Consider the following 27,117-nt stretch of genomic DNA (forward strand, 5'->3'; position numbering starts at 1 on the left):
AGTCGGCTGTGGGCTTGGTCTGCTTGTGGCGGCCCTGGCCCTCCCTCTCACGACGCCCGGGGGACCTCCCTGGGGGGCGCACACCTGCCTGGTACCTGGCGTGACACCTATACGGCTGCGGCGGTGGTCCGGAGCGGACCCTCGACATCATGGATCTACAGATAAGCGATGACTCACCCCCACTCCTATTTCTGGGAGAGTGACATCTCCGGGACAGCCTGTGCCATTGTGCCTGGCTACTCCCTAGACTGGAATAGGCCTTGCTGGCCCTGTTGGCCGATTAGGTGTTTTGGTTGTTGTTTCTGCCATGTTTCCCTTCTCTCCTCTCCCTCCCTTTCTGTACCCTTTTGGTGGGGGGGGACACACGTCTGAGGGGAACACCAGCATGAAAGATGTCTTGCTAGTGGTCCTGCGTCAATGACTGACTCGCCCTCTTGGAAGATAGTATCCCTCAATGTGAAAGGGCTTAACTCACCCAATAAGAGACGCCAAATATGGCGCTATTTGCTCCTGCAGAGCCCCGACGTCATTTTCCTCCAAGAGACCCACCTTCTCAAATCGGATGTGGTGCGAATGGCGCACCCCCGCTTCCCCCACCAGTTTTGGTCTTCGGCCACCACTAAGTCGGCGGGAGTAGCCATCCTCTGTAGGGCGGGGTTCCTCCGGGGAGACACTAGGGTCAGCAGGGATGCCGAGGGTCGGTTCCTGCGGGTGGAGCTCAGGAGAGGGAATCACCCGCTCACCTTGTGCAATATCTACTCCCCCAACCAGGGTCAAGATGCCTTTATCCGCGGGATCATTAGGGAGCACCTTGAGCCAGTCGACACCGATCTCATAGTTGGAGGTGACTTCAATTTGGTGTGGGACGCGGAGATGGACCGCTGTGGGGGGGCATTTCACGGGACGGGGGCTGTGTCTGCGGCGGTGAAGAGTTCCCTCACTTCCTTAAACTTGGTGGACATCTGGCGGTACTACTCGCCGGGGCTTCGGGACTACACCTTCTACTCCCATGTACACCGCTCATACTCTCGTATCGACCTCCTCTTTGCATCGCACTCCCTGCTCAAGGACATCATGTCAGTGTCACACTCCGGCATTTCGATTTCGGATCACGCTCATGTGGAATTGCTCATACGGGAGAGTTCCACTCGCCCGACGCGTTTGAGCCGCTGGAGATTCCCAGATCACGTCCTTCGGGACCCGGTGGATAGAGAGGAGGTCCAGGCGGCCATCCTGGCGTATTTCGCTGATAACGACGTGCCGGGGACCCCCCTCCCTCTTCTCTGGGATGCCTTTAAGGCTACGATACGAGGTACCCTCACGGCAATAGCAGCAGCCAGGGCGCGAGAAGCCAGGCTCTATGAAACCAAAATCGAGCGTGAAGTAAAGACGTTGGAGAAGCTAGACCACGAACGCCCGATGGCGTCGCGTAAGAGACGCTTGGCCGTTCTCCGCGGGCAGCTCCGCGCGCACCGTACCAACAAGGCTGAGTGCGCCCTGCTTTCACTCAAGCAGCGGTATTACGAGGGAGGAGATAAGGTAGGTGCTGTTCTGGCGCGGCGCCTGCGAACGCGAGCGGCACGAGCCCATATCGCCAAGCTGCAAAAGACGGACGGGTCATGGGCCATTGCGGAACCGGCAAAGCTCCAAACGTTCCGCGATTACTACGCGGCTCTATGCGAGCGACCCGCCGCCGGCGGCAGCTCTGATATCGGACACCGTAGACACCTGCGGATGGGAACCACTGAGCAAGTAGCAATCTGAGACCCTGGAGGACTCTATCACCTGCACGGAAATGGCGGAAGCCCTGAAGGATCTTCCGCTCGGCAAGACGCCAGGCCCGGACGGGCTGCCGGTGTCCTTCTATAGGGCCTTTTTGCTGCAATTGCAACCGTATCTCCTGCGCCTCTTCAACTCGTTCGCGGAATCAGTGGGGCCCTCGCCGGACATGGCAATGGCTGAAATAGCCCTCATACCGATGCCCGGGAAGGATCACACCCTTTGCTCCTCTTACAGGCCTATTGCACTATTAAACACCGACTTGAAATTATACACCAAAATCCTGGCTAAACGGCTTAGCACCCACCTCCCGAACCTCATCGAGCCCGACCAGGTGGGGTTTATCCACCAACGCCAGGGGGCGGAAAATGTGCGCCGCATAGCGCACATAGTGGGGAAGGCCAAACACTGGAGGATCCCAGCATGCTTGCTATCACTCGATGCAGAAAAGGCCTTCGACCGAGTGGACTGGAATTTCCTCAGGGCGGTCCTGCGGAAGGTGGGGTTGGGCCCTAAGATGGTGGCACGTATCATGGCCCCCTATATCTCACCGATGGCCAGAGTGCGAGTCAACGGCCAACTCACGCAGCCTTTTCCCATTTGCAGAGGTACTAGGCAGGGTTGCCCCTTGTCGCCCCTACTGTTCGCCCTTGTGGTGGAGCCTCTGGCCATTAGGATACGCCAGTCGCCTGATATAGGTGGCATATCCCTTTGGGGGGTTGAGCACAAAATCGCTCTCTTTGCAGACGACCTACTCCTTACTCTCTCAGACCCCCCGCGCTCGCTGCCGGCGGTCCACTCGTTACTCCAAACCTTTGAAAGTGCCTCTGGGCTGAAAATCAATCATACGAAGTCCTGGGCCCTTAACCTTACGATTCCGGATGGGGAACTCTCGGCGATCCAGGCCTCTGTCCCGTACCAGTGGGCGAGCAAGTCGGTGCGGTACTTGGGCCTTAACATAACTCCGGACCTGGACACTTGGACGCAGGCCAACTGGCAGGAATACAAGCTCTCAGTCATGGCCGACCTCCGAACATGGAAGGCCCTGCCCCTCTCCTGGCTTGGTAGGCTGAACACGGTTAAAATGTCTATCTTGCCGAAGATCTTATACCTTTTCCAAACCTTGCCGACTCCTATTCCGGAACACTGCATCCAGGGGCTGCAGCGTGACCTCACCAAATTCATATGGGGTGGGGGAAGAAACCCCGCTTTTCCAACCGGATCCTGAAACTCCCTCGGGATCGGGGAGGGCTGGCCTGCCCCAACCTTTTAGACTACTACTGGGCGTCACATCTCCGCTATATCTTGGAATGGGTGGCGTGGGAGAGTGAAAAGGTGTGGTTCCACATGGATCGGGCAGTCACTTGTCGTCCACTCTGGGACCATGCTTGGCTGCCCCGGGAGGCTCGTCACCGTAGCGCTTACATGGCGGTTCCCACCAAAACGGTCCTTGACATCTGGGACAAGGTGGCAGTTCGTCGGGGCCTAACCACTTTTCCGTCTCCCCACACCCCGATCGCCCGTAATCCGCAGTTCCCGCCGGCGGATCGCCCCCCATATTTCGCGAATTGGACGGAAACCGACTGCAGGACGATTCGTGACCTGTTTATTGGGGACTGTCTCAAAACATTCGCTCAATGTAAACTGGAGTTTGGGCTTCTGGAGAGGGACAAATTCCAGTATATACAACTGCGCCATTGGATACAGGTCTTTGCCTTGGCGCAGGCGGCCACACGGCCCTACACCCCGTTCGAGCGGTTGGCGCGTACTTTCGGCACCTACAAGGGGCTGATCTCCCGCGTATACAAGGTGCTTCAACACGCACAGCGACCAGATTCCCATCCCTACCAGGAGAGATGGCACAAAGTCACTGGCTCAGGTGTTACCCCTTCCCAATGGTCTCGGCTCTGGAGCGACATCCCCAAGCTCCTACGTAGCATTCCCCAACAGGAATCTGCCTACAAGGTGATGACCCAATGGTATTACACCCCCGCTAGGCTCCAAAAAATGTTCCCTGCGACATCCCCCCTCTGCTGGCGCTGCACTCAGGCGACGGGTGATTTCATCCACATTTGGTGGACATGCCCTCTACTGATCACCTTCTGGAAGGAAGTCCTCAGTCACATAAAGGTTTTGGGGTATCCTCTCACGGAGGACCCGCTGGTGGTACTCTTGGGCCTTCGGCCGACGACTCTACGGGCCATGACGGGCCGTGACAGACACCTTAGCTTTCACATGCTGGGCGCTGCAAAACAAACAGTGGCTCTCTATTGGAAGAAGCCCGACACACCCTCAATCAATGTATGGTTTACCCGCCTGTGGCATGTGGTGGCGATGGAGTTCCTCACGGCACGCCTTCAACTCCGCGATACCAAGTATCGCCAGCGTTGGAAGCCCTTGATCGACCACCTGGGGAGACTAGAGCATACGAGACTGCAGCCTCCACGGCTCCGAGCCCTGAAACTTTTTGATGATGTAGTAGACCCTACCGAACCAGGGAACTTCTGGAGATAGGCAAACGATTCGGGGTCTCCGACTTTTCTAGATACCCCCGGGTTGGGGGGGGAACCTGCCCCTGGAGGACCTTGACCTTCGGCCTATGCCCTGTGGTACTGGTGGGACCCATACTCCCCCCCCCCCCCCCCTCCATGCTGAACCTCCTCCCCTAGATTCCACACCCCCCACCTTCTCCCCTTTCGTTCGGTTTCCCTCCCCATTAGTTGATTGGGCGCCTCTTCTCTATCCATTGGATGCAGGTGCGGTAGTGGATAGCTTTAACACGAACACAGCACGGCGAGAATGGGCGGGTCCCTAATATGTTGTTACTGTGCCATGACTTACATTCTGGTTGTTGCCCTATGCCATACTTGATGCGACCCTGTGGAATACTAGCGAGCCTATGCCACACAACGCTTGGCGGTTGCCAGCCCTCTCATGCTATACCCACTGCAGGCCATAAATGGGGACTCATTGAGGGCGAGCTGGAGGGTGTCCCTACACGCTGTCCATTAGACGGGCGGGATATGTAACAATGCACTGCTTGTCGTGACCCAACTGTATAATAGCCAAGGCGGACTGCATGTGTGGGTAGATGTGTCTACAGGGAACTGCATAGCAACGGTGTCAAGTGCAGTCTTTAAAATGACAGGACATTGGCCCCTAAGGATGTGCTTAGCGTTGCTCGACCTGCTTGCCTCCGCCTAGTGACTATTGCAATGTTATACACTCTCTTGTCAGATGGGGGGCTCGCGCAGGGTGTAGGGCTCCTACCGGGGATCCGGGCTAGGAACTGCCTGCTCATAGAATTACCCACGGGGCATCATTGAGTCTCCCAGGCTTCCCTGACTCTGAAAGTGTATCCTGCTGTGTGTAAGTTGTTCGCTGCCGGCCTATAAGGTTGTAGGCACATAAGCTGTGTATCACCTCTGGCATGACCTGTTAAACGATTAATAAACGTTTGATAACAAAAAAATCGCCTGTATAACCAAAACATATTATTTCAACTGTTTACAGGTGATGCACCAGTGCTGGATCCAGGATCCAACACCAAGTTAGAAAAAGTAACAATAACCCCACTATCCTGCTAGGTGAATTTCCTCCCATAGGATAACATTGGTGATTCTAAGAGAAAAAGTTTGTGTCAACTTTTAAAATACCAAAATATTGCTTAAAAATCACTACTGTAACCAAAACGCTTTTACTCAATTGTTTACAGGAAATGTCCTAGGACTGAATCCAGGGTCCAGTCCTGTGGTTAGAAAAGTAATCCTTAAAGTAACTAATTGCATTTAACTAGAAATTCCCATTGAGCTCAATGTATTATTGTGTTTAAAATTGTGTTGCCTATTGTAACCACTGTAACTATTATGTTCAAAAGTCTATTGCCTATTGAAAAGAATTTATCTAAAGCATCTCAATCTGAGAAAGTATATTTTGATACCTATTGTTGGTTCTAAAATAAAAACTACATATTTTTATACAAAAATCATTGGCCTAGAGTTCAGTTCTTGAGTGTGCGAGACCATTTGCTGACTAAATGTGTACAACAAATGCTTTACACTGTCCTCTGATACTGCCTTACTGCTCGACCAAGCTACCACTTTGGAGAGTAAGGTTATATCTAACTTTAGCCTCTGCCAAACCTCTGGGGACTGTGGACTCTGTAAACACTGCCTATTTGGGAACAGTATATACAGAGCCACTTTTGTTACAAGTTCATAAAAACACAAATTCATCCCATTTGAAATGTAAGCGGTGTTCAGGTAAGCACAAGAAGTCGGCAAAGAAGCATATGCGTTTTTAAACTTCATCCAGTCTGTTGGCCAACACGAAGCGGGACGTAGAGCATCATTGCTTTAGACCTCCGTCCCCTGAGCTTTTTTCCGAGACAAGCCTGTGCCTCCCCACTTCTCCGGGAGCCGGAGCGTCTCCTGCCCAATTGTGAAAGTTTTATGAGGCCTTGCACCTCATCTTTGGGCAGCCCAGCTCCGCTGGTGCGCCTTACGGCCTGTGGAGTTGGTTGGGGCCCCAAGCCTTCGACACTGGCGGTTACGGCCCCAGTGGGCTCTCGTGGATCCATTATCGGATCCGGACTGACATCGGTCAATACAACTTGACCTTCCCGTGACGTCTATCTCGGCTGCGACGTATCCAACATGAACTGTGCCCCCCGATCAGCACCAGCCCCATCCTCATCGCTGACTTGGACACAGAGCCAGCCCAGCGTCAATCAACGTCGGAAGTAAATTTTGTCCCTGTGTTCACCCTGGTGTTGATTTTGATCCGGAAGGTGGTGAAGAGGACTGGGAGGGGCAGCTGAACCCTTTAACACACCTGCTTGAAGACCCCATGGACTGACGGATGGACCTGGGTGAGGCTACTAGGTGGGACATTTAACCTGACACTGGCTTGCTTTCTCCCCCTACCATTGCTACAGAGGAGGGGGCATCCTACTCAATGGTGGTGAGGAGGGCTGCCCAGATCCATGGCCGCGAGCTCCCTTGGGTGGCAATCAGAACTAATCCCCTGACGGAACTTCAGCTTGCGGCTTCTACCTCTGTTTCTCTGTTGCCATTTAATTAAGCCCTGTGAGAAAGTGCCATCTTTCTTGCATGGTATGCCCCCACTTTTTGCTGAATTGCTGAATGTACTTTGACTGAGTGTGCCCTGGACTCCTGCCAATCAGGTGCCCAGGGCCTATGTTCCTCCCCTAAAACACAGGGCCTTGTGACCAGGGAAGGCCCCCAAGGGCTGCAGCACTCATTGTGCCACCCTTAGAGGCCCTGTACCCTTACACACACACACACACACACACACACACACACTGCCTTTGCAGGCTGGGTGTCTGGGTGCAAGACCAAACAAAGTCGACATGGCACACATCCCTGTGTGCCATGCCCATAACCTACACTGCCATGGCATACATCAGCCACCCCTCTAGCTGGGTGCCTTATGCCAATGGTGTGGGCACAGGAGCATGAGCCCTGTGCCCCTATAGTACCCAGGTCCATTCCTGGGCACTGTAAGTGCAGTGCTGCCATTTAAGAGTACATGGTGCTGAGAGCTCATCAAACACGAACTCCACAGCACCATAATGGCAACACTGAAGACTGAGAAGTTTGGTATCAAACTTCTCAGCACATTAAACCCACTCTGGTGCCAGTGTGGGATTTATTGTACCAAGCACCCCAGAGGGCATCTTAGAGATGCCCCCTTAAACCTAACCAACAATCCACGTCTGCTCTGAGGCTGCCTAGGTTGCCACACAGCAGACATGTTGCTGGACCCCTGGGTGAGAAGCCCCTGCTCTCCTGGGCCTGCAACAATGCACATCCTGGGCGAGGTGCTAAATCTCCTCCCCCAGGATGGGCAGGGGGAAGCTTCAAAGGCATGCCGCCTCTGTGGGCTAACCCCCCACACTGGCGGGAAGCTTGGCCGGAAACCCCAAATAAGGACAGGGGATGTGCCAGCCTGCCCACCCCACCCCTCAGATGGGGAGGGCGAGGTGAACCACATCTCCGGGCTCTCGCCATCTTGATGATGGGAAGCCCTATCAGGACTAGGCTACAGCCCCCCTCCCACAGGAGAGAGGCAGGATAGGGGGTGTACCCACCCCAGGACAGGGACCCATTGGTCCCTGCCCTTCACCTACCTGTAACGCCCCTAAATCTAGTATTTAGGGGCACCCTGAACCTTCCTTCCCCAGATTCCAAAATACAAAGAAGAGCAAGAAGAAAGAAGACGTGCCCTGCAGCTGCTAAGAAGAGGAAGACACCAACTGCTTTGGCCCCAGCCCTACCGGCCTGTCGACCCTCGAACCTGCTCCTGCTCCAACTCGGCATCTCTTGTGGCCAGCAACCTCACAAACCCTGGAGGACCTGGCTACCTTTTGGCTCTAAGCCCCTGGGACTCCCATGAGTAGAGGCTCTACTCAAAACCTACCTCTAATCCCTGGCAGCAGCCCGGAACCGCGAACCCAGCACACTCTGCACCAGCCAAGCCTGGCCAGTGCCGGAGTGAACAAAGACCACGAGGACGAACCCACGGCGACTGTGACCCCGAGTCCGGCACCCAAGGACCTCCCTCGACACTCCTGAAGAAGCCTGCAGCCTCAGAACAAGGTGCACCCCCCCTACCGCGATCAACAGAGGGTAAGATTTCCCGACACCAAAAGGCACCCCTGCACGCGGCGCCCCGCGTCCCTCTGTGCCCAATCCCGGGGTACCTACCTATCCTCCAACTACCCAACTTACCTCTCGAAGTGGTGGTGGCACCTGAAGAATCCTCGTCCCCGAGCTTGCAGTCTTTTTCTAAACCGGAGATCTCCCATTGAAATCAATTGAGTGCCCGAAGGCTCAAAAGCACCCTGCACCCAGCCGCCCGAGTGGCCCTGGCCGTGCAACCTCTAAACCTACCTACTTCCCCACTTGCCCTGAGTAAGTGACCAGGAGCCCAGCTCCCACAGCCGCGTGGCCTGCTAGTCAGCAGCCACCAACCAAGGCCCCCCTATCCCTCATAGGATAACATTGGGCCTAACTCTCTCTGCACCCGGCTGCCCTAGAGTCGCTGAGGGTGAACCAACTGTACCTACCTGACCCTGGGGGACCCCTGAGTCTATGCCCAGAACCTCAACTCTGCCTTTAAACCGATAACTCTATTTTCTTCATAGGGTAACATTGACTGGCTTTTTCCTGAAATTTCTTCTGTGGACTTTTCAAATATTAAAATATTCCCCAAAAATCAGCCGAGTAACAAACGAAAATACTCACCTGCTCTTAGGTGAGCTCCCAGTGCTGGATCTTGGTGCCCAGCACTGACTCTGAAAAATACTTACAACTGTACTTACCAGTAACCCAATTTTCTCCCATAGGAAATCATTGAGTGTTTTTCTGTGAAATTTCTTCCAAGTGTCAATTTCTGCAATCTTTAAATATTCTTTAAAAATCGTATAATATCTGAAAACGTAAATACAAACCTGTTTTGGATAAAGGTCCCAGTAACGAGAAAATACTGTACCTGCAACTTGAATTTTCTTCCAAAGGGAATCATTGACTGTTTTCTTTGAAATATTTTCTAAGTGTCAACTTTTAAAATAGCTAAATATTGTTTAAAAATCATCACAGTAATTAAGTCGACTTTCATCACTTGATTCTAAGTACTGACCCAGGACTGAATCTAGGATCCAGGACTGAATCTAGGATCCAGTCCTGGAACTCCAAAAGTAATCCTAAAAGTAATCTGTTGCAAATATATCTTGAAATTTCCATTGAGCTCAATGCATTGTTGTGTTTAAAATAGAGTTGCCTATTGCAACCACTTGTAACTGTTTATAAAAGTCAATTGCATATTGCAAAAGTATTTATATAAAGCATCTCATTCTGAGAAAGTGTATTTTAAATCCGATTGTTGGTTCTAAAATAAAACAAGCATATCTTTTTTTATATATAAACCATTGGCCTAGAGTTCAGTTATTGAGTGTGAGAGACCATTTGCTGACTGAGTGTGTACAACAAATGCTTTACACTGTCCTCTGATACTGCCTTACTGCTCGACCAAGCTACCACTTTAGAGAGTAAGGTTATATCTAACTTTAACCTCTGCCAACCCTGGGGGACTGTGGACTCTGTACACCCTGTACCTATTAAGGAACAGTATATACAGAGCCACTTTCTCACTAGCCCTCACTGATGTCCTTCTGGGCACTTGGTCCAGGTCTAGCACAGGGGGCCCTGTGGGCAGGGCAATTGCCCACTGCCATTGACCCGCTCCCTGCCACCCAGCATACCTTATGCAACATCCTTCCCCTGAGAGATTGGTTGTCCAAGCTTCATCTTCCAAGGGCGCATTCTCTTTGGCGCCCTCGGCTAGAGAAACCAAGACGCTGGACCATCTTGGAAAGAGTATGTTTTTATCCTCCAGCTTAGCATCGTGGTCGGTGAATACAGCTTGCCTCTTCGTTGAATTCCCATACCATCTGGGATACGGCTGCGCAGGTGCTGCATCAGTGCCAGGAGGAGGCCCGGGCTATTATCTCCCAAGCAGTTGCGGATGCAGGTTCACCATTCATTGTGGACTGAACACCACTGACTCACTGGGCAGAACGGTTGACTCGCTACGCCTGTTTGAGGACTTCTAACTTTTCAGGGGATGTCCAATCTACTCTGGACATGCCCTTTATGGCGCTTGCCTTTTTGGCGAGAAGGCAGACTCTGTGCTCGAGCGCTTCAAGGAATCTTGGACTGCAGCCAGATCCTTGAGCCTCACGGCTACAACCTGTCCCCCCTCTGTCTGCCTTTCGTGGCTACGGAAGGGGCGTCCAGCCGCGTCCTGTCCAGCCCCAGAGTCCTGCAAGTTGTCCTGCTTCTTCGCGGACGTGGCGCCCATCCTTTTAGTGGGTCACAGAGCCAGCGGGTGGTCTAGTACACCCTTTTACCCTCTGCCACTGCCTCCAAACCCTCCTTGTCTGACGTTTCAATCCCATCATCGGCCAGTCGAAGGCAGGATTTGCATCTCCTCCTCTGCTGGCACTCCATCATGTTGGAGAGGTGGGTTCTGCAGATAGCCCGTAGGGGCTACTCCCTCCCCTTCAAGACTACCCTCCCATGGCACCCTGCTACGGCTGTATCCCAGAGGAATCATGTGGCGCTTCTCTGTGAGGAAGTTATAGCTCTCTTGGCCAAGGGGGGGACATAGAAATGGTCCTTGTGCCAGAAGTAGGACATTGTTGTTGTTCCTGCTACTTTCTGGTGCCCACAAAAACCAAAAGCCTAAGTCCTATCTTAGAACTTCGGACCCTCAACTTCTTCCTTTGGAAGAAGTTCAAAATGCTCACTTTGGCCCAGGTCCTCTCTGCCGTAGACCCAGGAGACTTGATGTGCGTTTTTGACTTGCAGGATGCTTATTTCCATATCCTGGTCCTGCCTGCCTGAAGTTCCAGTGGGCGCAGCAGATTCAGGGGAATCTTTCCGACTATGCTCAGATTTCGTAGGGAACTGCGCAGCAACTACAGTGGTGGCTCCCTCTCCCTTCCCCAACCTGATCTGATGGTGGTGGCGGATGCGTCATTCCTGTGATGGGGTGGCCACGTGGGAGAGGCATAGATAAGAGGCGTCTGTTCTCCGGTGGAGTCAGGTCTCCATATCAACCTTTTGGAGCTCCGGGCGATTAGACTGGCACTGAAGGCATTCTTCCCTCCCTCAAAGTGATAGTAGTGCAGGTGTTCACGGACAACACCACTGCCATGTGATAATGCAACTAACTGGGCAGGGTGGTGTCTTGGAGACCATTTGTCAGGAGGCTCTCCGCTTCTGAACATGGCTGGAACATCAGGGCATATCCCTGGTGGTTCAACATCTGCTGGGATCTTTGAGTGCCCGAGCGGACAAACTCAGCCATTGGTGCCTGGTCGATTACAAATGGTGTCTCCATCCGGAGGTGGCACAAGGTCTTTCCGTCGTGGGGAGAGCCTTGGTTAGATCTGTTTGCCTCTGAAGAGAAAGTGCAATGTCAGCAGTATTGTGCGTTGGAGGTTCCAAGGCAGCCAACGGTTGGCAATGCTTTTCTGCGTGAGTAGAGTTTTCGCTTACTCTACGCCTGCCACCTACACCACTTCTGCGTGGAGTGCTCAAGAAGATCAAGAAGGGAAAAGGGGAGAGAGTACCTGCACTTCTATATTTCCAATTCAAGTTCTGGGAACAACGAGAGGTTATATCTTCAGAATGAAATGCATTATATTATGTAACGTTAGTACTCCTTTTATGTTTTTGGTTTTTAAGCTGTGTGTCTTGTTTCTCAGCTGTCTGCAATGTGTTTTGCAGCACTACTTTGTGCTGCCTGAACTGAGGGTTGCTGCATTTATCCTTTGTATCTGCTTTTGTGTGCTTGTGTTCAATATTTGCGCTCTTGCGTAGGTCATCTTGCGTGATTGTTGAAAGTGGTTGCTTCTGTGGTATGCTTCATTTGACAAGTTAGTGTTAATTAGCCACGCAGTTCCACCCCACACAAATTCAACACCACATACTTCCAATCTACACCACAGAATGCCACATGACACAAAATTAAACAGCGCGCCGCATAATGAAGCTCCACTATATACCACTCTACAACACAAAATGATTCCACATAAATACTCTCCATAACACACAATCCCAGTCCACAAAATTCCAGTACACTCAATACCACATAGTTACAATCCACGTAATTTGACTGCATACCATGCCACATAATTCCGCTACACAAAGCCACACTACACAATTCTCCAACTAACAGTACTAATCCAACCCACATAATTCAACTACACACCACATACATACACTCCATAACACATAGGTAAAATATGTTGTCATTTACAATGCCAATAGCTCTAACGCAATCAAATGTGAGACCTATTGCATTTTCAATGCGTGTTCAGAACTGGAACCATGTTGTACAGATTGTGCGAAAAATCGATATTGTGTTTACAGAACATACAACTGAAAAGGAATTCTCACATTTTTATGCCTGTTGAGATTATGGATCTTATAACCCAACCAGGCAAGCAAAAGCAGAAAGAAATGTGACTTCAAATCTCCTGAATTATCCTATGGATATGTGAATGTTACAGCAGGAGGTGACAAGGCATGGGCGTTTCTTTATTGCAGTACAGAATAGTGGTGAATTGATAAACAGCCATCATATCTTCAATCTCTGCAACCCAACCCACATGAATTCTTCCATATTGAAGTGTAGTCTTTTAAAACTGTTCACAATGTATTTAAAGTTATTTTAGTTTCAGTTAATCCCTTTATTCGTATGCTCTGTGCTGCATTGTGACAGCTTGCACATAACCGTCGTCCAATAAATTATCGGACTATGGAGTCATACAACGACTAGGGGTATGTCATGAAGGAGTGATAAAGTATCGAAAAGGGGAAGCATTATGGTGGGACCTTTTGTGTGATCTGTGCTTTGTTAAAGCATTAATCACTGAGCTGAGGCCTTCAGTACCCTTTCTTCATTCCCTTTCTCACCCAGGGCCGTCTTGGGTTATGGCTTTTGGATCATCTGCAGGCATGAAGATATTCTTAAAACACTTTACCTCTTAACTGCCTGCCCAAAACCCCACATTATATGCAACATGGATAATGCTTTGAATAAGAACTGCAGCTCTCTTGCAGGCAGATTTGTTCCAATTGATTACCCAGATGTATTTCTGTCCAATGAGTGGTGTGTACAGTTGGTCTTTCCCATATGCAGTTTCAGTGTGGGTCTCTGAAGGATTGGAATGTAAAAATATTTCATTGCAGCAAATACCCTGTTATGACCCTTCATACATGCAAACACATCTGTATTTTTATTTGAAACATTTTTTTACTGTGCACATCAGTTTGCAATTTAATTTACAATGTTGTCTTATCATTTTCAATTTTGTAGGATGAATACTATCACTTGTTAGCCGAGAAGATCTACAAAATACAGAAAGAGCTGGAAGAGAAAAGGCGATCTCGCTTACAGAAGCAAGGGATGTTGACTAACCAGCCTCCTTTACAGGCATCGGGAGCTGCACCACCGGTTATCCCACAGGTTACTGCTGCCACCATTATGGGCCAGGCCCAGCCTGTGAGACCCTCCAGTGAGTACTGACTACATTAATGATTGTCCAAAGTGTCCATGAGTAGACCATGTGCTGGATGAATTCATCGTAGTTTAAATTATATTAGCTAACACTGATGACCTGTTCAACTATTTAAAACGTAAGGTGTCAATGAACTCTGCAAGACCTGGGTAGAAAAAGTAAATGATACTGTAGCCAGTTGCTATGTCGGTGAGCATGGATCTCTTGGATTATTATGGTGAGAAGTTTGTGCTTGTGAAAAGTGGGTTCTTAATCCCAACATCAACTGTTCACCCATCATTAATAAGTGCTTTGCTTTGTTCCTCACTTAACGTGTAGTGCATTATTTTGGATGTCAGTGCTCCCTGTTCCACATAGTAGAGTATTTGTAAGTTCTTTGTGTAAATGCTTTTGGGGCCTGGGCAAATATTTCTTAGTTCCATTCAGCTCTGCATTATTGAATATTTGTCAGAGACCAAGGAATTGAAAAGAGAGAAAGTTAGGATTTTAAAAATTTATAATTTTTCAAAGCCTTTCTGGAGAAATCGATGAGTTACTTTATAGTACCACAAATGATACCAGGAGACAGTCTTCACAATTTGGGTGGGTATAGTGAATAGATGATACACCTCCCATGAGAACACTGAGGGACATGGTTGTCATACATACCACAAAATAATTTTGAGCCCTTGCTCAAAATCATCCTTGGATGCAGAAAAAAGGACAAGTCAAAAACTGAGTATAGGCTCAATGGTACCGAGACCATGATGCCTGAGAAAATGTGATTTTTAAACTGCAGATCACGATTCAGTGATCCGATTGATTTCTTGCTGAAGAATCAGTTTAGATTCCCAGTAGATAATCCCTGGAGTGCAAGAAAAATAAACTGCAAAGCTTGCGGAAACATTGCACAGGAGTGGAACATAGGTTGGGTAGTCCCACTCACTGGAGACCACAGGTCAGACAGTAGTAACAGCAGGATTACTTGTAGTAACCACAGTTCAGTCAATATACTGCAACATTGCTAAAGGCAGTCCTTCTGTGACTTCAATGAAGGCAGTGTACAGTGTCTGAGATGCTCTGCTCCCTTGGCCAAGTGACAGTGCTCTGTGGGAAGATGTCTGTGGGATTACCCATAAGAGTGGGAATGATTCACATCAGATTGGTGGTTCTGGCAATAATGGATTTTGTTGAGAGATGCGTCCTTTTCATCTTTGTCAACCTGCGGTGGTTCACTACCTTGAATCGTATCTGGCAAGGGCTGGAGATTTTTTCCTTAGAGAGGGTAGCAGTCATACAAGCCCACCAGATAAGGTTCCTCTTGACAGTGTTTTTGTTGACATAAGAGCAGACTTTGATATTTGGACTTGCTCAAAGTGGACCTCTTTATTGAAATTTAGGTTAGGTTAAACATGCGTAGGGGAAGTATCCAATTTCTATTAATTTAATGCGCTTGTGTCGAGAAATAGAGCCGTGACATGAATTGCCATGACATGTTTGTGCCCATAGTTGTGGTTTGTTAGTGTTCATTCTTTTTTTAACACATATTTTAATGTATTCACTAGTGTACAGGCAGGTTATATATTTCTGCATGACTTTTTAAAAGGCATTTTACATTTCCAGTATATATTGACATATATTTCCATACAGATATACCAATTGTGCAATCAGTGATGTCGTTTTCATCCTCAGTTAAGTTAAATATGTACCTATCCACCAGTTCTTATGATACCGTATACATGGTTATGTCTTTTAATAAACTTTTACCCTCCCTGCCAATAAAACCCTTCCATTATCCCTACCTCAATACATCCCACCCCGCAAAAAACAAAAAAAACTTCCCTTAGAACTTTGCCAATACTATCCAATCACCACCCTGCAGGCTAGTTGCTTTTGGGGGCAAACATTCCGATACTGGACAAGAGAACAAGAGGAGGGTGGGAGAACAAGGGAGGGGGAGAGGAAAGGTAGAGGGAAAGAGGGGGTCCAACATGTATGTCCAAATCATAAAACAACTGAGAATTAGGCACTTTCTGTATGGTCATTCAGTGTGGTCTGCGTGTTCTGGGGGCCCTCTGTCTCTTCACCAATTTCTGCCTTAAACTGTTTCAACAGCTGGGCTCAATCCAGGGAGATCGGCTTCTTCCTTAGTCCCCTAGACAGCTTACGCCGAAGCGCTTCTCCCTCCGCCACGACCCATTTAACAACCTACTCCCTCCATCCTCCTTCACGTGGTGACGTGCGGGATTTCCAGCGCTGTGTAATTCGCCTTTTACCGAGCTCCACAAAGCGGCGTAGTAAAGTCTCCTTCTTTGGGAGAGGGAAAAGAACCAGCAGACAAGCCTCTATAGTTGTCTAAGGAGAATGTCCCGTCAGTTGAGATAGACCCCGTGTGACCTCCGACCAAAACTTCCTCAGTGTTAGGGCAAGTCCATAACATGTGAGTAAAGTCAGTGAGTTGATGAGAACATCTGGGGCATTCAGCAGATGTAGTGGGGTATATCTTCTGTATTGTCAGCGTAGTGAGGTAGGCCCTATGTAATATGAAAAGTTGTATTGTCTTTAGTCTTAAGTTACGGGACACCCGCCTAGGGTGCTTTAGGGTTATGTTCCATTCTCTATCCTCCAGTTCCCTTGCCAGCACCCCTTCCAATTTCTGCTGAAGAGAGAATGGCGTAATCAAATGCTCCCTCAGTCCTCTGTACAGCCATCTGACAAGGTGGTGCCCATGACCCATTATGTGAATGGCTCGCACCAGTTGAAATGTAGGGGGTTCCCTCTGATCGATCAGCCAGTATCTCCGGATGTATTGTGTGATTGCCGCATGTATGAGAAATATTGTCTGGTATTGCATTAGTACATTCAAACTCATCGTGGGGCATCAAGTTACCTTCTAAAAAGAGGTCTCCAATTGTCTCCGTTCATGCCTGTGTCCAGCTCCGCAACAGAGTATTTGACAATATTCCACACCGGGGAGGTAGGCCACAGAGAGGAATATTGGGGGCATATGGGGTAGGCATGTGTGCATATTTCAGCGCCTGTTTCTGACCGCTCCAGGGTACAGCAATGCCTGTAGTGTTCCATGCTGTAATCGTTCAGGAGAGTAGTCGATTTCAAATAAATTGTGGCCAGCTAACCAATCTGCCAGCCATTATAATTGCCCAGCAAGGCAATATGCCTTAAAATCAGGAGCCCCCATACCGTGCTCGGAAGTTGCATCTTGGACAGGGCTAACCAATGACTCTCCTTCCCCCATAATAAGGATGAGAATAGGGTATCCAGTGTTTTAAACATCCAAGTCGGGAGGACAACAGGAAGATTCACAAAATGATGAGTCTGGGTAGCATAACCATCTTAGACACGGCCAATCGGCCTGCTATTGTTAACGGCAAGGTAGCCCAGAATGACACCTGTGATCAAAGAGAATTAGTTGCTCTGACTACATTTCCATCTATAGTGTCTGCACTGGTCCTGTAGATGTGTACCCCCTGGTACTTAAAAGTCTTGGCTTCTACTTTGAACTGCAAGTGGCCAAACTGTAAGTAGGGTCTGTTGTGATTGTCATAAAAGGAATACGCCACAGACTTTACAGCATTAAGGCAAAGACCAGAGACGTTCCCAAACTGCGAAAACACGGCTGCTATGGGTTGCATGTCCTTGTTCAGATCCTTAAAATACAACAGCATATCATCAGCGTAAAGTGATAGTGGATTGTCGCACCTGTTGGGATGCCATTGGGGGCCATGACACAACGTAATAATTGCGCTAGGGGTTCTAGTGCTAGTACAAACAATAGGGGTGACAAGGGGCATCCCTGACGAGTTACACAATAAATGATATGCAGGAGAGATAGTTGCACCTGTATTGGCACGGGCTGTGGGGTTGGTATAAAGCAATTTAACCAATTGCAATATTCTGGGGCTAGCCCAAACTTAGTCAACCGACAAGCATATATGGTCAACTCAGTGTCAAACGCTTGACGTACATCTAGTGACAAGCATCCCGCTAGTGGTACTGTCTCAGCCACTGCATGTATCAGGGCATGTAAACGGCAAATATTTAGTGAGGTGCTGCGTTTGGGTATGAATCCACATTGGTCAGAGTGTATTAATTTAGGAAGTAAGGGGAGTAGTCTTGACCCAAACATTTTACTAAGTATTTTGTATTAAGTATTGATAAAGGTATATAAGAAGTGAGATCAGTTGGGGCCTTATCAGGTTTCAATAAAGATGTGACTATTGCCTCTCTAGTGGTGGGAGGTAGTGCGCCTTCTGCAAGTGAGGTGGAATAAAGCTGCAATAGTTTGGGAGTCAATGACGCTGCAAAAGTTGAATAAAATTTAATAGGCATGCCATCGGAGCCTGGAGTTTTATCACGGGCCAGCCCCTTTAATGCAGTGCAGATCTCTACCAAGGTAAGTGGGGCTGCCAATTCCTTAGCGTTCAAATCCGTTATAGAGGATAGTCCAATCTCCCCGAGGAAGTGCGTAGTCGCTTCTGTCACATCTAGGGGGGGAGAGCCGTATAAAGATTTGTATAATGGTCCTGAAAAGTCCTATGTTTGAGGCATATGAGCTGCAGATCACATACTTTAGCATAGATCGCCATCTGGTGTTGGGCCCGGATGTTTGCACTTGTTTTTGTCTTAGAAAAGTCTTTGGAAGTTACGAGATAGGTGACTCCTCCTCTGGATGATAGTGCGCATGGGTATTGGCTCCATCTTCAGATTTTTTTTTTTTTCCGCCATCGGGCTCGGATGTGTTTCTCGCGCTCCAGTTCGGTACCTTGAACAATACAACTTTCAACGCGCAATCCGTCACCTTTCTCCGGTATTGTTTTCGATTGCGATTCCTAATAGACGCGCATCTTCAACTTCGAAGTCTTTGGTTCCGGTCATCGACGAAGGCCTTCGGGCCTACCTAGGCCATAGCACGTGGCTCATGGAAAGGACTCCGTTTAAACAGTGTCCTCAGTGGGGATCGAAATTTCCACACACAGATCTTCATGAGGTGTGTAACCTGTGTCTTTCACCAGAGCACGAGGCCAGAGACTGTCGAGCTTGTGCCTCCTTCCGCTCCAAAAAGACTATTCGGGACTGTCGAGCTCGACGAACCATGGCTCGCTCATCGACATATATTCCCGACGACATCTTCCACGAGGGCGTCGATGTACCAGAAAAGGAGCGGGCCAAACACCTCGGCAACGACTCCGAAGATGACTCCGACGTCGAAGACATCACTCCTGGGCAGCGGGTCGTAAGTACTGACGTCGACCCTGCCCCCCTCCCTAAAATCCCCCAAAAGGCTTCGATGACACCTTCTCCTTCGGCCCTAGGTGCTCTCCGGGACACTTCTTCTCACGCCCCGCCTCCGGGCCCGGCAAAGAAGTCTACAACTAAGCCTTCAGGCCACTCTGGATCGAGTCAGCCTGCCGTTGGAGCAGACACCAAGACTCCGGCACCAAAAAAGAAACCCTCTTCCTCCACTGTGCCGACTACCACATCGACACCGAAACATACTGGTACCCAGCCATCTGCTCAGAAAAAGCCATCGGAACCAAGTACAACACCACCGGCACCGAAAAAACCCTCGGAACCGAAACAATTGGTCCCGCAGGCCCCCTCAGAGACTAAAAACCCTCATGCTCTCAATCCTAAAGAGCACAGATCCGCTTCAGAATCGGTGCCGCGTAAGCCTTCGGCACCGAAAAAATCGGCACCTAAAGGTCAACCTCAAACAGAACTTTTTCATCCAGATCCACTGCAAAAAACGCTTATTAAGGACCCTAAAACAGGGCAACTCACTATAAGCCCTAAGAAGAGACCAATGGATATGCCTCTACCGGCTCCATCTCCACCAAAGAAAAGGGACATTGCAACATCTCCTCTCAGAGTCCCTTCACAACCTCCTCCTCTGCCTCCCCCTCCACATCACTCCCCTTCTCCATCCTCATCTCCTCCACCAGCAGATGATGATACCACCTCAGATGATGATGGGGGGGGGTTTGGGTGCAGACGATGACCCAGATCCTAGTCCGCCTTCAACCCCACACCCATGGGACGAATATAATACACCAGACGTCCCCAATATACCACAAGTGAACATCTATCCCTCTAGACCTTCCCCTCCAGAGGACACCTTGGGTTTCAACCAACTCATTCATAGGGCTTCACAATACGACTGGGTGGATTTACACACCGACCCTGTGGAGGAAGATTTCTTAATGGACACATTTGATACAGCCCAAAAGTCCACTTCTGTTCTTCCTATGTTAAAGGGAGTCATTAGACACGCCCCAGAGGTATTCAAAGACCCTAGGGGTAGGGTTATTAACCCCAGGATTGAGAAAGTATAAATCTGCCCCAGCAGACCCTATATACATCAGGGGACAAATACCATTGGATTCCCTAGTGGACTCCACTGCCAGAAAAAGGGCCAATTCACAAACATTGGGGGACGCACCACCACCCGACAAAGAAACAAATCTCTTCGACGCCTCTGGCAAGCGTGCGGCATCACAAGCAGCTAATATATGGCGCATAGCTAAAACTCAGGCACTGTTGGCCAGATACGATAGGGCACACTATGATGAATTAGAAACCCTATTGCAACACCTCCCTGACAAATATAAAACTAAGGCCAACGACCTCATACAGGAGGATAAGCTCATCACCAACACCTCCATTCTGTGCGCTCTAGATGTCGCAGATACCGCCTCAAGAGCCATCAACACAAGTGTCCTGTTACGTCGGCATGCATGGCTACGCATTTCAGGGTTTAAGCCAGAGGTGCAAACTTCCATCCTTTACCAGCCATTTGACCAAAAACACCTCTTTGGTACTGCTGTGGATTCATCTCTGGAAAAGATGAAGAAAGACACTGACCCAGCCAAATCAATGGAAGCTTTGCAATCGCAAGCTCCCAGACGTTCTTTTAGTCACTCCTCTTACAGAGGCACCTCCAGAGGCTATTCTTCTGACAACCCCCCCCCCCCCCCCCACGTCTTATAAGGGTCCCGCCAAAACCACTTTCACCAAAGGTTACCAAAGAGGAGGCTATAGAGGCAACCATAACAAAGGTAGAGGCAAACCCAACAACAGTCTATCCGCCTCCACCCCTACCGAGTGACTTCCTTCCATTCCCCCGGACCATCCCACTGAGGTCGGGGGAAGATTACTACAGTTACTACCTGTCTGGAACAACATCACTACCGACAGGTGGGTGAGACAAATAGTTCAGTCAGGTTATTGTCTGGAACTCACCTCTACCCCGCCAAACATACCACCCAGACAACGTCCAATGTCAACAGAACATTTAGCACTATTAAAGCAGGAGGTAATCTCCCTCCTACAAAAACATGCAATAGAACCAGTTCCCCTGTATCAGCAAAACACAGGGGTTTACTCCCTGTATTTCCTCATTCCAAAGAAGGACGGCTCTCTGAGACCCATCCTGGACCTCAGACCCCTAAACCTGTACATACAATCAGACCACTTTCACATGGTCACCCTTCAACAAGTCCTTCCTCTTCTCACACAGGGCGATTTCCTTGCCACTTTAGATCTCATGGACGCCTACTTTCATATTCCCATTCACACGTCTCACAGGAAATATCTCCAGTTTGTAGTGGATGGTCCGCACTACCAATTCACGGTACTCCCATTCGGGGTCACCACAGTACCCCGTGTTTTCACCAAGTGTCTAGCAGTAGTTGCAGCTCACCTGCGAAGACAACAGATTCATGTCTTCCCCTACATAGACGACTGGCTAATAAAAGCCAAGTCATACGACCAGTGTGTACACCACACTCACGCCACAATCCAACTGCTTCACGACATAGGGTTTACCATAAACCACGCAAAGTCTCTCCTACAACCATCCCACACACAAAAATACCTTGGTGCGACAAACACCTCAAAAGCACTTGCATAGCCCAGTCCAACCAGGATAGCAAGCATGCAAAGCCTCATTACAAAGTTTCTGCTGCAACACACACTCCCAGCTCGGGTTTTCATGCAGCTAATAGGGATGATGGCCTCTTGCATATTCATAGTACCTCACACAAGACTCCAGATGCGTCCTCTACAGGAATGTTTAGCACGTCAGTGGAACCAGGCTCAAGGTCAGCTAACAGATCTGATGTTGGTGGACGGTAACACGCATCGCTCTCTGTAGTGGTGGAACACCAAAAACCTTTCCAAAGGGCAACCGTTCATCGAGCCTGTTCCACAGATTGTGCTAACAGCGGACGCATCGCTCTCCGGCTGGGGAGCTCATCTATTACATCACACCATGCAGGGCAGGTGGACACCTCAACAAAGGTTACTCCACATCAATTACCTGGAGTTACTAGCCATATTTCAAGCATTAGAGTCCTTCCAGAAACACATTCTGGGCAAAGCTGTCCTAGTCCGCACTGACAATATGACAGCAATGTATTACATACAGAAACAAGGCGGGACACACTCCTTGCAACTCTCCTAACTAGCACAAAGCATTTGGAGATGGGCTATTCCACAGAACATTTTTCTCCTAGCCCAACACGTTCCAGGAGTTCAAAACCGCATAGCAGATCTGTTAAGTCCTCAAACACAACAGATTCATGAGTGGGAACGTCATCCGTAAGTTCTTCAACCATTTTACCAAACTTGGGGACAACCAGAGATGGATCTGTTCGCCACATACGAAAACGCTAAATGCCCAAGCTTTGCCGCCAGATATCCACACCCATTGTCCAGAGGCAATGCGATATGGATGAATTGGTCAGGCAAATTTGCGTACGCCTTTCCACCTCTCCCACTCATTCCACTAGTGGTGCGAAAACTGCAGCAACACTCACTGACTCTCATCCTAGTTGCTCCAACATGGGCCAGATAACCGTGGTACACCACGTTACTGAATCTATCTTTAGTCCTGCACCAAAAACTACATCTCTCCCCACATCTCTTAACCCAGAGCCATGGAGAGATCAGACACCCGGACCCAGCACAGCTCAACCTAGCGATCTGGCTCCTGAGGTCATAGTTTGGTCATCTTAACCTACCCCCTGACTGTATCAATGTTATAAAAGAAGCTAGAGCACCCACCACTAGAGCTTGCTACGTAGCCAAGTGGAAAAGATTTGTGATATATTGTACCAACAACACTATCAATCCATTGGATTTGTCTATTCAACACATCATATGTTACTTACTACATCTTCAACGGTGTAATCCGGCATACACATCTATTAGGTTACACCTCGCTGCAAAAGCAGCCTACTTACAAAATATTCAAGATCTATCACTGTTCAGAGTACCTGCCATCAAAGCATTTATGGAAGGCCTCAAAAGAATAATTCCTCCAAGGGTACCACCCTCACCAGTGTGGAACTTAAATATTGTTCTCACAAGATTAATGGGCCCTCCATTTGAACCTCTGCATAAATGCGAGTTGCAATTTCTTATATGGAAAGTCGCTTTCCTTGTAGCCATTACTTAGAAGAGTCAGTGAATTACAGGCACTAACTATTCAAGAACCATTTTTTCAACTCCATCACAACAAAGTGGTCCACAGGACAAATCTCAAATTCCTCCCTAAAGTCATTTCTCCCTTTCATCTCAATCAGTCTGTAGAGTTGTCAGTATTCTTCTCGCAACCACAGTCAGTTGCAGAAACAGCTCTTCATACTATAGATGTAAAGAGAGCACTCCTTTATTATATTGAAAGAACAAAGCCTTTTCGCAAAACAGAACAGCTTTTCGTGTCCTTCTCACCACCACATAAAGGCAATCCCATACCAAAATCTGGTATTGCAAGATGGATCGTCAAATGCATACAAATTTGCTATCACAAAGCAAAACGCACATCATCCATTCCTCCTAAAGCCCACTCTACCAGAAAGATAGGGGCTTCCATGGCATTTTAAGGGAAAATTCCCTTAGATGACATCTGCAAAGCAGCTACATGGTCTACGCCGCACACATTCACAAAACATTATTGTGTAGATGTGCAAACGCAACAAGCTAGTGTGGGCCAGGCTGTACTCAAAACACTATTTCAAACTACTGCAACAGTTACTGGTGGTTGCCGCTAAGGAGGAGTACTGCTATATAATCTATGCTAAAGTATGTGATCTGCAGCTCGTATGCCTCGAGCGGAAAATGCTACTTACCAGTATGCATCTGTTCTTGGCATGTAGAGCTGCAGATCCACATACGCCCACCCACCTCCCCGGCTATCTTTATCAGTTTCAGTATTATCTTATTTAGATACAGCACACATGGGCATGATTTTATGTTTTTCACAAAACTCCATCATTTCCCTGCTGGTGAAAAAATAATCTGAAGATGGAGCCGATGCCCATGCGCACTATCATCCAGAGAAGGAGTCCCCTATCTTGTGACTTCCAAAGACTTTTCTAAGACCAAAACAAGTGCAAACATCCGGTCCCAACACCAGATGGCGATCTATGCTAAAGTATGTGGATCTGCAGCTCCACATGCCAAGAACAGATGCATGCTGTTAATTAGCATTTTCCTTATTTCAGCTTGGGAAGTAACCAACGTGTGCTGGGTATTTTATATTGCAAGAATGGGAGTGAAATGACTTGAGGTTTGATCAGGTGTGCTAGTAGTGTGCTAGCCCTATCCGCTTCAGCACGTGTGCGTAATGTATAAGCATTTAAGTCGTTCGTATGTAACTGCTCCAATAATTCAGCATATTTTATCCTAGCTTCTTGCAGCCTTTCAGCTCCCGTCGCATTCGCTTGAGCTGCCACCTCTAGTGCTTGCAGAGTGCTCTCCAACAGCCTCTCTTCTAGCTCCCACTAGGGACCCCAAGGAAACTTCCCCCGTATTGTCCCTTGAAAAGCCTCCCACTCTAGGGACATTGTTGTAGCTGTGCCTTCATTTTCTTTGAAATATGTGGTAATGGTCATGGCTAATGTGGTGCGGAACACTTGATCCTTTAAGTGCAATGGCTGCAGCCACCACGTGGGGAAAGGCGTTGGGACTCTGCCCCAGTTTAATCGCAGTTCTATGGGATTGTGGTCGGATATGGTTTTGCCCAAATAGGTACTTTGTTGAAAGGTCAAGAATAGATCTGGTGTACAGAGAAAATGATCTAATCGCATATGCAAGTTATGCGGGTGGAAATAGAAGGAATATTCCCGCATATTCGCGTGCTATGATCACCAAACATCAAAAAGATTACACCCATGTGTCCATCTAGTCAGGGTAGCAGCTTGTGCTGCAGCAGTAGTGCTCGGTAAGGGAGGATGGGATCGGTCCAGATGCACATCTAACACAGCATTTAAGTCCCCACCCAGGAGCGATAAATACTGAGACCAGTCTGAGAGAGCCCGGGATACCCGCGATAGGAAAGAGTTCAGGTGCACATTTGGAGCGTAAATGGAGCCTAATACCACTTGTTTACCATCTAGGGCCCCACGTTTCAACACATATCTACCTTGCTCATCTATTTTACTCTCACCGAGGGAAAAGGGGATTCCCGCCCGTACCCAAATTGCGGTCCCTCTAGAGAAGGTGGAATATGCCGTTGCAAATAGTTTGCCCCTCCAGCGTTTCTGCAGTTTGTGAGTCTCAGTTGGAATTAAGTGTCTCTTTTGGAGATATACTATTTGGGCTTTACGGCGGTGGAGTTGTGCAGCTATTCTGTGCTGTATGTGGACCGACCCCATTCCCCGTAGATTCCAGGATACAATAGTGTAAGATTTGGTAATTGACATCATCAATTAATTATGAAGATAACCCCCCCTTCCCCCCATTGCGCCAGACCATCTTCAGGTAGTGCAGCAGTAACATTAACAATACAATCTTTTTCCAATACTGGTTCAGCGATTCAACTTCGCCCGACCAAACTGTGTAAACAAAGTTAACATAGTACACTTTTAACTCTTGCTTTCGCCTACGGGGTAGGCTGCGTGCTCGATTTACAAAGAATCCAATATATAATAAGTGGAATCGCACCGGACAGGCCAGGTCACAGGACTTCTCATACCTCCCCCTTCGTGTGTGTGTGTGAGATTATATCATAATAACGGTACAATAGAAACTGGCTAAAGAGTCATCGGGGCTAGGTATGGCCCATCTAGAGGGCCGATTTAGTTTGTTTAAGCTGTATTGAGGCACAGGTCTTCCTTATACACTGTTGAGTCAGCCCAATGGATCATGACTGTGCTGCGTAGACCCTGAAGGGAATAATGCAATACTACCTTCCGAGTCAGAATCTTTGTGCGCCTTATCAGAAGGACTGGTACTGATGGATGGATGGACGTGGAACGCGGAGAGCCTCAGCGGACCGGAGGGCCTATTGCCTGCCCTCCATTACCTGTTGAGGAGGTGGGGGACTGGACCCTGTTCTCTGCATGGTGAGACCCCTTCTGCGTCTCCAGGGGCCTCACTGTGAATTCGTCTGCCTTGTCTCCAGACGACTGTCAGTCAAAACATCAGGATAAGTCCTATCTAGCCAATCGCACGCACTGTCCGGCATATAAAAAATAAAGCAAGCGGATTGTAATTAATTTTCAGTTTTGCTGGGAAAAGCAATGCAAATGTAAGGCACGCTGCCCGGACCCGTGCTTTAACCTCCATGAATGAAAAACGTTAATGTTGTACTGCCAGTGTATAGTCTGGGGAATATGGAGATCCTTGCATTGTCTACTTGTAGTGGAACATTGTCCCTTTCCGCCTGCAACACAAGATCACGATCTCTATAGTTCAGAATCCTGGCCAATAGTGGACGGTTGTTTGATCCAGGAATTGGTTGACGTGTGGGGACACGGTGGGGTCGTTCAACAGTAAAATGTGTGTATAAGCCTGTGGAGGCCACAGTAGTTTTCAGCCACTCTTCTATGTAGATTGTTGGTTTGGGGCTCTATGTTCCCTCGGGAATGCCCACAATCCTGATATTGTTGGGTCGAGCCCACCCCTCTGCATCCTCAGCATGGGCTTGTAAGGATTCTATTTGGTGCCGTATTTATTTCAATTGTTCGTCATGCTCCTTCACTTGAGGCACCACCGTTTCCAATGTTTGCACTGTGGTCTTCACCTTATCTGACAGCTTTCTGTGATCGTCGTTAAGCAGATTAGGCTCCACTGAGATTGTACCCAATTGGTTTTCGATTGCGGATTGGGAATCACGGATTTCTTTCAGGATCATGTCCAAGTTTATCCACTGGGGGGGTTAGATGTGGCCCCCTCCTCCTCCTGCCGAGAGTGTCCGGACGAGGACTCCAAAGGAGGCGAGT

The 27,117-nt window shown here is 48.7% G+C and overlaps 1 protein-coding gene across 2 annotated transcripts in view; it reads left to right on the top strand.

The window, feature by feature from the left end:
• CREBBP (CREB binding lysine acetyltransferase) overlaps nucleotides 1-27,117 on the top strand; it is a 1,382,831-nt gene that overhangs the window by 395,576 nt on the left and 960,138 nt on the right. For both annotated transcript variants that reach the window (XM_085628465.1, XM_085628466.1), the window contains exon 10: nucleotides 13,690-13,888. In XM_085628465.1, the coding sequence (XP_085484591.1) occupies nucleotides 13,690-13,888 (199 nt within the window). The remainder of the gene's footprint in view (nucleotides 1-13,689; nucleotides 13,889-27,117) is intronic.

This window comes from Triturus cristatus, chromosome 10, assembly GCF_964204655.1.
Source record: "Triturus cristatus chromosome 10, aTriCri1.1, whole genome shotgun sequence".
Taxonomy (NCBI): Eukaryota; Metazoa; Chordata; class Amphibia; order Caudata; family Salamandridae; genus Triturus; species Triturus cristatus.